The sequence below is a fragment of the Erinaceus europaeus genome, chromosome 5, assembly GCF_950295315.1.
Source record: "Erinaceus europaeus chromosome 5, mEriEur2.1, whole genome shotgun sequence".
NCBI classification, from domain to species: domain Eukaryota; kingdom Metazoa; phylum Chordata; class Mammalia; order Eulipotyphla; family Erinaceidae; genus Erinaceus; species Erinaceus europaeus.
The window spans coordinates 38,178,872-38,190,895 of NC_080166.1; the positions used below are offsets into that span (position 1 = coordinate 38,178,872).

At 39.9% G+C, this 12,024-nt stretch overlaps 1 protein-coding gene across 4 annotated transcripts in view; it reads left to right on the top strand.

Annotated features, from left to right (window-relative positions):
• The window catches only part of RAI14 (retinoic acid induced 14), a 176,315-nt gene extending 164,653 nt beyond the window's left edge, over positions 1-11,662 (top strand). For all 4 annotated transcript variants that reach the window (XM_060191212.1, XM_016191604.2, XM_060191213.1 and 1 more), the window contains 5 exons: positions 1,298-1,416; positions 2,388-3,923; positions 6,434-6,583; positions 9,168-9,233; positions 9,854-11,662. In XM_060191212.1, coding sequence (XP_060047195.1) covers positions 1,298-1,416; positions 2,388-3,923; positions 6,434-6,583; positions 9,168-9,233; positions 9,854-9,931 — 1,949 coding nt within the window. In that variant the 3' untranslated portion in view covers positions 9,932-11,662. The remainder of the gene's footprint in view (positions 1-1,297; positions 1,417-2,387; positions 3,924-6,433; positions 6,584-9,167; positions 9,234-9,853) is intronic.
• The last annotated feature ends 362 nt before the right edge of the window (positions 11,663-12,024 follow it).

Below are 12,024 nucleotides of genomic sequence, written 5' to 3' on the forward strand. Positions count from 1 at the left end.
TCTTGAATCTTTATGTCTTTGATGTTGTCTAGATTAGAGAAGTTTTCAGCTATTATGGCCTGAAGAATGCTTTCTTCCTCTCCCTCTCTTTCTTCCTCTGGTAAGCCAATAATGCATATATTGGTTCTTTGGAAGTCATCCCATAGGTCTCTTTTGTTGTTTTCAGCATCTCTTAATCTCTTTTTGAGATATCTTACTTCTTTTTTAGTTGTCTCTAATTCATCCTCAATCTTGCTAATTCTGTCTCATTGATTCTATTCTCTCTCCCTTCTACTGTATTCTGGAGTTCATCTGTTTTGTTTCCCTGTTCTGATACTGTTTTAGCTTGTTCAGCTAGTTGTGTTCTTAGCTCAGCTATTTCAGCTGTCAGCTCTCTAATAACCTTTAGATAGTGTTTTCTTCCAGAGTCTCATTTGTTGTTCCATTATTTCTGATTACAATTCTTTCAAACTCTTTACTCACTCCTGTGATTATTTCCTTAGCTAATGTTTGGATGTTGACCTCATTATTTTGTGCTTCACCCTTTGGGGGGCTTTTAGCTGGACTGTTGTCCTGTTTAGTTTCTCCAATATTTCTTCTTGTTGGTTTACCCATTATGTTATGAGTTCTCTCTCTTAGTACTTTTCAAATTACTGATCACTATTTGCTGGATTGACTTTGACTTTTGTCTAAGTAAGGTAATTAAAGGGTTCACAGTGGTGGAAGTTAACAGTTGTTTCAATAGTATTTTAATCCCTGAGTTGGAGCTCAGTGATTTAAAAGCCTCTTTTTTTTTTTTCTTCTCTGTAGGCTCTGGGAGCCTTAGAGCTTCTAACTATAAGTAGGCTTTTTAACTTAATCACTGACTCCTAACCAAGAGATAAGGCAGGGTGTGGCAAAGAGACTTTCACAGCCCCACTGCTATGCCACCGAGGTATAGGTCTTCTCCTAGTTAGATCTCTGTCCCCCAGTGTCCCTCCCTGCCGCTGCTCCAGACTTTGAGGGCAGTAGCAATGGACACCCAGAGTTGCACTTGGTGAGTCTGCGGGGAGTCCTCTCCTCCCTTCAGCTCCCTTGACTATTACCAGCCACTTAGTCTCTCCCTAGGCTCCTCTCTGTCACCAGCCACGTGTGTCTGCACTCACCAGTGATTTGGTGGATTCCTGTCATTCTAGTCCTGTCTTGTTTCAGTCCCAGGTGGTCTCCTTTGGTATTCCTAGTTGATCTGGGAGAGGAGAGGAGTGGAGAGAAGAGAAACAGATCTCCATAGAGAAGTTTCATCAATTTTTTATTTTTCATTCCTTTTCTCATTACCAAGGTGCTGATAGCTTACTGGATATAAGCTCTGAAGCTGATCAACAGGATATCCTTGTCATTTTGCAAGCAAAAGTAGCTTCTCTTACATTACACAACAAAGAATTACAAGATAAACTACAGGTAGGTAAATAGATGCTACTATAAACTATTCTGTAAGGGCAAGGTGTTGGATTTCAAAGTTAATCAAATGAGATTTTATTTTGTATATCTACATGAGGTTTTTTTTCCCCTATGTAATATAGCATCTTACAGTTTCAGTTTCAAACTCTTTCTTGAAAGTTATTCATCAGTTCTGTTATGAACAATTGAAAATTATGCATGGTTGCATATAGTGTAAGATGTATTTAAAAGTTTATATGAAATATGACAGTTTTTAATGGCATATATATTGGCAACATATATGTATCTATGATTAGCCATCTGTTTAGTAGAGTTAATCATTTAGCAGATTTAAAAACCTTCTAAGAAATAGCCATACTGCCACCAGGTTCCAGATGCTACCCTGTTGCCAACCATACTTCCTTGGACATACAACCCCACCAATGTGTCCTGAAGCCCTACTTCCTCATAGCCCTGCCCACTAGGGAAAAAGAGAGATAGGCTAGGAGTATTGATCAACCTGCCAACGCCTATGTTCAGCAGGGAAGCAATTACAGAAGCCAGACTTTCCACCTTCTGCACCCCATAATGCCTCTGGGTCCATACTCCCAGAGGGTTAAAGAATAGGAAAGCTATCAGGGGAGAGGAGGGGATATAGAGTTCTGATGGTGGGAACTGTGTAGAGTTGTACCCTACTTATCCTATGGTTGTGTCAGTGTTCCATATATATATATGTCCATACTGAGCACTAGCCCCTATGGGAACTAGGAACTAGGATAACAGACAAAGCAAAAGAAAAATTTGAGTCAGAGTTTTTATAGTTAAAACCATTCTAATGTTATTAAGTCACACAAATAATCTGTCTTTATAGAGAACAGAATAATGTCATTAACCAAATACTTGTGTCTAAGATTTGGATTTGTTCTCTTATTCCAATTGCTTGTTCACCACATAATGTTGGTTGTCATTTCCATCTTGTTTTATTTCCTTAGGCTAAGACAACAAAGGAGGCAGAAACAGACCTGAGCTTGGACTCCTACCATTCCACTCAAACTGACTTGACCCCATCCCTGGGAAAAACTAGTGAAACCTCTCCCCCAGACTCCAAATCATCTCCATCTGTCTTAACATATGACTTGAGTCAGTCCACCACTGATGGCAAAGTCAGGATTCAGCAACTACAAGAGGCTCTACAAGACTTGCAGAAGAGATTGGAGAATTCTGAGGCAGAGAGGAAACAGCTCCAATCTGCGCTCCAGTCCCAAAGGACAGAACTGGTATGCTTAAACAATGCAGAGATTTCAGAGAATGGCTCTGATCTCAGCCAGAAACTTAAAGAAACCCAGAGCAAGTATGAGGAAGCTATGAAGGAAGTCCTTAGTGTACAGAAGCAAATGAAATTGGGCCTTGTCACCCCAGAGAGCGTGGATAGCTATTCCCAGCTCCGAGAGCTAAGGCTCACCAAGGAGGAAATAGATGTGCTAAAACAGGATCTCCAGAAGGCATTAGAAGAAAGTGAAAGGAACAAAGAGAAAGTGAGAGAGTTAGAGGAGAGACTTGTAGAAAGGGAGAAATGTGTGACCACAAGAGCACCTATGGAAGAATTTGAGGAGATGAAACGTTCTTATTGCTCCATTATTGAGAACATGAATAAGGAGAAAACATTTTTGTTTGAGAAGTACCAAGAGGCCCAGGAAGAAATCACAAAATTAAAAGAGTCACTAAAAAGTCAGGTGGCACAGGAGGCCAGTGATGAGGCTGGGGACATGAAGGAAGCCATGAACAGGATGATAGATGAACTTAACAAGCAGGTGAGTGAGCTCTCTCAGCTGTACAAAGAGGCCCAGGCTGAACTGGAGGACTATCGGAAGAGGAAATCTCTGGAAGACGTGACAGTGGAATATATCCATAAAGCCGAGCATGAGAAACTAATGCAAGTGACCAACATCTCCAGGGCTAAGGCAGAGGAAGCCTTGTCAGAAATGAAGTCTCAGTATTCCAAAGTGCTCAGTGAGCTGACCCAGCTCAAACAGCTGGTAGATGCCCAGAAGGAGAACTCGGTCTCCATCACTGAACATTTGCAAGTGATCACCACGCTGCGGACTACTGCCAAAGAGATGGAGGAAAAAATAAGTGGCCTTAAAGAGCACCTTGCCAACAAGGAAGTGGAAGTGGCCAAACTGGAGAAACAGCTGCTGGAAGAGAAGGCATCAGTGAGCAATTCTATGGTACCAAAGGCAGCCTATGAAAAGCTCCAGTCAGCTTTAGAAAGTGAAGTGAGTGCATTGGCCTCAAAATTAAAGGATTCAGTGAAGGAGAAAGAGAAGGCCCATTCAGAGGTTACCCATATTAGAAGTGAGGTTTCTCAAATAAAAAGGGAAAAGGAAAACACTCAGACTCTCCTGAAATCCAAAGAACATGAAGTCAGTGAGCTTCTGCAGAAATTTCAGCATGCTCAGGAAGAGCTTGCAGAAATGAAGAGATACACGGAGAGCTCTTCTAAAATGGAGGAGGATAAAGATAAGAAGGTAGGTGAAGTTCTGTTGCTGTTCGGTTTCTAGAAAGTATGCTATAGGGTTGGTCCTTACTCTAGTGAACATACTTAGCATATTTTACTATTTGGTAGTCAATTCTTTGTGTTCAAAAGATGTACACAAGGGGCTGGGCTGTAGGCTATACATGTTACCATGATCAAGGTCCCAGGCTCAAGCCCTCTGGGCCTCATTTTTCAGGGGGGAAAGCTTCACAAGCAGTGAAACAATGTTGTAGGTATTTCTCTTTCTCCCTATTTCTCCTTTGCCTCTCAATTTCTATATGTCTATAAGAAGAAAAAAAGGGAGAGGGGTGGGAGAAGAAAAAGAAAAAGTTGCCAACAATGACTGATTCATTGTGCAGGCACCAAGCTTTAATGATAAGCCACATGAAGAATGGAAGGTTGGGCACTTATTTTAAAAATTTATTGTGGTTATCTTTTTTTTTTCCTAGTTTTTTTTTTTTTGGGGGGGGGGCAGAGGATTAATGCTTTACACTCAACAATAAATACAATAGTTTATACATGCATAGCATTTCTCATAAATTTTCCACATAACAATACAACCCCCACTGGGTCCTCTGCCATCATTTTCCAGGACCTGTGGTTGCCTTTTTTATATGTGTTGGTGTGATGGGAATGGGGAGAGTCTTCCCTGCTACTCAGATCCAGTTAGGGTAAACCCTGTGGTGGATGCTAAGTGTTTCAGCATATTTCCCACAGCTGTTTTCCAGTTCCCAATTTGAAACAGGTGTTGTGTTGCCCACAGCTTGAAGCCCAGCTATATCTGCCTTTTTGAGGCTTTACTCTGGCCTCTGGCTGCCCTATTCCATGGTGTTGGGTATCCTCACTCTGCTGCCTGCTGCTTGGTGTGTATGCTTCAAAATGGCACCATCTGCTTTTCCAAATCTGTGGGTACAGCTCATAATTTGAGCACTTACCTTACCCTCAAACTTTGTATGTTGTGCTGTGAGATTCCAGGTTGGGGTTTTTTTTGTTTGTTTGTTTGTTTTTTGTCTTTTTTTCCCCCGGACACATGTTTCCAATCCACTTCTCTTTTGTTACTTCCCTTTTACTAAGACATTTTCCCATACATGGTGCACATTTTCCCTTAAAATGTTATTTTGCAGAAGCTCTGCCAAGTGGCAGGAGACAGAAGTGAACCTACAAACTGAAAGGCATTTGTGGCCCATCTCGAACTTCAAGTCTTTTGGAATCCAGACAGATTCTTCTATCATGTGGAAAATCAAATTCTCTGTGGTCCAGAAAATGGCACAGTGATAAAATTTTGGACTCTCAAGCATGAAGTCCCGAGTTCGATCCCCGACAGCACGTGGCAGTGTGATGCCTGGTTCTTCATTCTCCTCCTATCTTTCTCATAAATAAATAAAATATAAAAAAAAGAAAGAAAGAAAGAAAATCAAATACTCCCAGATTTAATCCTGTTTCCCTAAGCTCTTAGACTTTTCCTGAATTTGTGTAGCAACTCCTTTCCTTGGCTTCATTTTTAAAGGTGTATGGAACAGGTTAAGTGGAACATGGGAAGCAGGCACTTAGAAATTAGTTTCTAATTAGGAATTAATTTCTAGATAGGAGGACAGTAAGGTCTGTGCTCTGTGCCTGAGACCTGCTATATCCTTAGTCTCCTGGGTCAGATGTTCTGAACAGCATTGATTGGAACACTTTGTTTTGTATTATTTTGAAATGAGTGCTTTCAAAAAGTCTCCCAGAGCCATTTTGGGGTGGGAATTGTGTCAATTTTATGATACCATTATTTATTTATTTATTTATTTTTGACATTAGTGTTATCTCTGGCACTCAGGGCCTGCAGCCCACTCAGTGACCATTTTTTCTTTTCTTTTTGTTCAGATAAAGAGTGAGATACAGAAAGGGTGAGACAGAGAGTAAAGAAGACACCTGCTCCACTGCTTGTGAAGCTTTTTCCCCCTCCCAGTGGGGACTGGAGGCATTGATTTCAATTTTAAAGCAAGGCATTAGAGACAGAAGTTCTTAGAACTTATTCCCAATTGCCCACACCAATAAGACATATCAGCCTGTAAATAGAGAATGTCAGAAGTCCTGTTTCTAATGGACTTTTTAATAAATATCTTTTAAATTTACAAGTTGAAAGTCTCCCTCCTTGGATCAAAAACACTTTTTACTTTGCTTGTTTATTTTTTTAAAATTTTGATCCAACAGAGAAATTGATAGGAGAGTAGAAGAGAGTGGAGAGGATGAGAGGTACATGATAATGTGTGTGCTCAACCAGGTATGCCACCACCCAGCCCCCCAAAACACAATATTTAATGATAGGGGTCTTTATTTGAATGTAATGCTCTTGCAAGGCCTTTGGTTTGCCTGATTTTGTTATCTTTCCTTTAATTATATTAAAAGGAATTGTCCCAAAGACCTCAAGTCCCAGAGGCTGTATCTGAGACTTAGAACTAGCTGAAAGTTTATTTCTGCAGGCACATTCATGCCTATTGATTTGCTTTCCTTTCTCACTAGATCAATGAGATGTCAAAGGAAGTCACAAAATTGAAGGAAGCCCTCAACAGCCTGTCACAGCTCTCCTACTCGGCCAGCTCATCCAAGAGACAGAGTCAGCAGCTGGAAGCAGTGCAGCAGCAGGTCAAGCAGCTACAGAACCAGCTGACTGTGAGTGGGCTTGTTTCCACTGCTGGGCTAGGACAGGGATGCAGAGGTAGAAAGGAGCATGTGGCAGATTACATACCAACTCAGCTATTAGGACAGGTTGGAGTGAATAGAAAGATTCCTTGCCTAAAGTAACCGAGGAGCTAAAGACTCTTAAGTGTTCTTTGGTGAGAAGAAACAGTTGGTAGAAGTTTGATCATCATCTGCAGCAGGCCAGGTTATGTGAATCACTGGGAAAGGAGAGATCAGTGACAGCAGGAGGTGGCTTCTGTTCACTGTACTAATGTAGTCATCATCTCTGGTAGTGACAAGAGGTTTTTGTTAGGGGTCAGGGCCTCTGATAGTCCTGTTTACCTATCTGAAACTGCTTGTTGGCCCCTCTATTTAACCCAGGAAAGCTCTTTCCTATCTGTGTTAATTTATTCTGGTATTGTAACACAGCAACATGCAGTTTGATTTACCTTATTCTGGGAATAATGAGCATCAAATCAGTTTCACTAAAGTCAAGCAAGGCTGATTCTTTCTTGAGCTTTGATTTCTTTGACTCGTGACCTTTTCTCATTCTTACCTCACATAAGCCTCTGGTTCTCCCCTCTTGTCTTCTCCCTTCTTGTCTCCCTCAAAAGATCCTTGTGATTGCATTAGTGCTCCATTGAAGACACTGAGCACTGAGACTATCAAGTTAATCTCTCTCTCCATTTTGAGATCCTTAATCAATTCTGCAAAGTTTTTTGTTTGTTTTTCTCCATGTAGATACCATCTATAGGTCTGGAAATAGGAACATAGACATCCGTGGAGAGCCTTTGTTTAGCCAACCACATGTGATGTCACATGAAGCCTAGGGTTAAGCTATCTGGAACTATACCTAATTTCCATTTATAAGTAGAACCTGGACTTTATAATTTCTTAAACATGAGCTTAGGCTCAGTTCCCCTGTGTTACCAGCTCAAGCAATAAAGGAATAATCTTTAGTAGGAAGAAGTTGTTCCTTGCTGTGTTCATTTGGGTCATTTTTGGACAAAAATAGACTATTCTACTTGCAGGCTTAAGTGCTAATGCTTTTACCTAGTCATTCTTATAATTATTCTATATGTCTTTAATGGGCTGTTATGGATCAGTATTGTACAAGGTGTAAATGATACAAAATAAGACAATCTCTGCCTTCATGTAATTTATACTCAATATAAGGTGACATGGTAAAAATCCACTGCTAAACAGATGCCCCTCAAACTGTGTGCATATAGAGAAAATGTACTTACCCAATCTAGATTGGCTTCAAAGGTTTCCTGTTAAGAGGTGGTGACTGTGATGAGTTATAAAGGAATGTCTATAATTTGGCAGTTCCAAGAACAGTTCCAGTGAAGTGGCATGGTAGGATCTAGATTGCAGTGAGCTGACTGCTAGAGAAGTAAATGAGTAGGTATCTGATATGTTAAATCACAAGCTAGAGTTGGAAAGGCCAAGGTAGGTTTCCAAGAAAAATAAGACATGGTGGTCAGAGAGTAACTACTTCAGGTTGAGATTTAAGTATTAATGACAGAAGCAAGACATAGACAAGAGAGTGGCTAGCTGGAAGAAAAGGAGTTGAAGTTGGGGGAACTGAGAGGTTAAGGTAAAGTCAACCGGAGGATGACAGAAGCAGGAACAGAATGGAAATCAGTAATCAGAAGGTAAAGTTATAAATGACTGAGTGGGGGAAATCAAATGGAGGGAGAAAATACCACAAAAATACCATACATACCTTCTAATGAACTGAGAGTTACAAAGCTTCTCCTTAAGATAGGAAGAAGTCCTATAGATTGTTGAAGTGATCCACATATGAGTCTCAATTTTCATGGTAAAATTGAAGAAATGTCCTCTTTTGAAAAAAGTTCAGTACTGGGATCTGACCCTTGAAATAGTTACCAAGAGAAGGTAGAATAAAGCTCAACAAGAAGTAAAAGTATTTAATACAGCTGTACTGAGGAAGCCATTTGAGGTGAATGCTAGTATTCTGTTCATCTCCTTTGTACATTGACAGCTAAGTAATTGAATTCTCAGGGAACTGTGTAACACATTCATCCTCTATCCACTATATTGGAGGATTAGTAGATAATTCCCCATAAGATTTGTTTGTTTTGAGAAAGAAAACCAGAGCACTGACATAAATGGAAATTGAACTTAACTGTCTCTGGGGCCTGAGGCATGCAAGTTAGTGCTCTCATAGACTAAGTAATCTCCGTAGTCTTAAATAAGATTTATTTGAACAACACTTTTGAAAAGAGTAGCTTTTTGGTTAAATGAATATTTGGTCATTTCACTATTTGTAAATGTCCCTGTACATTTGCATATATCTCTGTACAGATGTATTTTTTAAAACAAATTTAGAATTATTATTTTACGTAAATTTTCTCTTAAGAGTTGACATCCCTAATATGAAATAGGCAGTTTCCCTTCTTCAGAATATTGACAGAGATGCACAACCTGTTGAGCCATAATGTTCGAAGTCTTTCATGCTGGCATTTGTGAGGAAAGAACCATGTGGGTAGCGTATGACTGCAGAATTTTCAGCTTGTATGTCTGACAATATTTAATTGTTCTTTTCTAGGAATGTAAGAAACAACACCAGGAGGTCATATCAGTTTACAGGATGCATCTTCTATATGCTGTACAGGTATGGTAACACCCTACAAACTATCTGGTTATCCTAAAGAAATACTATAGCAGATAATGCCCAGACTATCACCATCATAGTAGAGCAAAATAAGAACTCAAAGAAAACAATTCTCATTGCAAAACTTTAAAGTGTCTCTTGCTTTGCTTTGAATTTTGTCAAGAGTCTCATCTCCTGTTCACTGGGCACAACTTCATGCATCATTTGTTGAGAAATGCAGGAGGATGTGGCTGTTGCCCCCAGCAGAAGTGGAGGGGGCCAGACTTTACTTTCCCGGCATGAGAGAATTCTCATTAGTCATTAGTACCTTCTCACCTCTGTAACTATTGGTGTTCTGGTTGACTGACTTCACTTTTGCAGCTGAGTCTCCAGGAACTAATTCTCTGCTGAGAGACCTTGTAGACCCAGCTCCTGTTGATCCCGGGGGTGTGGGGGGGCGGTGTGGGGGGGAATAAACAGGGCCCTTTCTTTGGCTCAGTTCCTTAAACAAATTTAGGAATTGATAGAACAGGGGGGAGAGCCAAGGCCTACATCTCTGCCAGCCATCTCATTGCCTAGGGGAGACAATGCCAAAACTTGACTTAGGTTCCAATGGGTGTTTTTTTATCTGAATTTCCTAGGGCCAAATGGATGAAGATGTCCAGAAAGTACTGAAGCAAATCCTCACTATGTGTAAACACCAGTCCCAGAAAAAGTAAACTGAATTCTTGGCAGGACGCTGCCTCCTTGTTGTCCATCTTTGTGCTAAAACTGGACTTGTTGGCGACCTACTGACATTGTTCTCATTCGTGGTGTGCACCATGACCTAGCATAGCTTCTTCCCTTTCCAAAGACTTCTTTTGGTAGACTGGCCCAGAAGATTGTTCTCCTCAGAACTGCTGAGAAAGTTAAAAGCAGCAGAGGTGAAAAGGCCTTATCACCCCCATGAGATTCTACAGCAGAGGTCAACCACACCCAGAGTCTGATCCTGATGCCGGCAGGTGGGCACACCCATCAGTTCCTGACCCTCTGAAAGGCTTCATCATCACTAAGGCACATGTGGACACCTCCATGCAGTGAATTCCTTGCAGCTGCTTCTGTTCCTACATTAGGGCTGTGCTATTCAGCAGGAATATTTGCCTTTGTTAAGAAGACTTAATTTTTGGTCAAATTAGAAAGGCCTAAAGTGATTCGGTGCATGCTTAAGACCCCTTTTTCTGATATCCTGTGGACTTAGAAGTTCTGGTTCCATCTTTTCTCACCTTCAGCCTAATAGATCTCTACCTAGCTTGTGAGTCTTACAGTTTGACGAGCACTATTAACTGAAACAAGAACTTCACAAAAGCAAATTACCTTTTAGAATTCTTCTCAACCAAACCCTTGACATAATTGCAAATTTTCTATGCAGACTTCCCCCCCTGCTGTTCTCCATGAAGCTCAGGAAATCCAAACATTTGTGTTTCAACAAGGGACAGTAAACTGTGTTTACAGCAAAAAGGAATGCCTCATTTCCTAACCTCAATTTTTAAAGTATTTTTTCTCTACAATATTTTTATTGGCACTTAAAGATGTTTTCATATCTAAGAACCCTAAATAAGTGAAATTTACAATAGACAATATTAACAAAATATTTTTAGGTAACCATACTTAGGACTTTTTTAAAAATATAACCTTTTCTTCAAAGTTTCCAGCTATAGCAAACTTAATATGAGCCACCACCCATAACCCTAGACTCTACCACTATGTTCCCAGAACTAGAGAACATTTCTGAATATACTAAATTTTCTTTTCTGCCCACTGAATATCTTTTAATTTTCCAGTTCTACTGACTCCTATAAAATCTCTTAGTACTAATCTCTTAAAACTATTAGTACTAGTGAATTTTTTAGCTTTGGAACTGAAAATACTGCTATGGAGAGCATTATAGTGCAAAGCAAAGGCCTCACAGGAAAGAATGTTTCAGACTTGCTTACAGCTTCCCTTGATACACTAAGCTTACTGAGATGTGTAAAGTAAAAACAGAAATTTCCAAATGTGAAGGCAGTAGCTAACTGAATGATCTGTAACTCTGTATTGGGTAAAAACCAATCACAAAAGAGCAGAAGTAGCTTTTAAGCTTGGAGTTATTGTTCTTACATTGTTTATAGCTCAACAATTTTCAAAATGCTCCAAAGACGTGAGAGGACTTTTTTCCCTTTTTGTTACGGCCCTTAAGAACACATAAATGAACCCCTCCTGCCCACCCACCCACACAGAAATGCTGCAGTCTAAAACTTGAGACATTTTGTAGGATGCCTGATAACATATAGCCTTTTTTCTTGTTTCAGGATGCATATTTATTACAAGTACTCTGGTTAAATATTAAAGAAGTTATATGATGTAGTTAGTATTCTGCCTTTGTAATTTATAGAAGGCATTGCAGTAAATAAACTTTTGTTTTGCATCTCTGAGCCTATTTTTGCTGCATTCGTAAGCATATCTGTAGAGCTTCCAAAGATCAAATCAATAGTACTACAGTGTGGTATTTTTACCCTAAGCAGTGGTTGTTCATAGTAACTCACACATTTCTATCTTAAAGTCTCCCTTTAAGCATCAGTTATTTTTGGACAGTTGCAATCATAATTCTTTAAAATTGTGCTGAGGTAATCTGTAGTCTTTTAGCTATTTAAAAACTCGCACAGTAGTTTAATTTTTTTTATTAGTGGCTTAGTACTGATTTACAAAGATAACAGGGATATAATTCCACACCATTCCCACCACCAGAGTCCTGTGTCCCCATTCCCTCCATTGGAAACTACATTAGTTCTCCCAA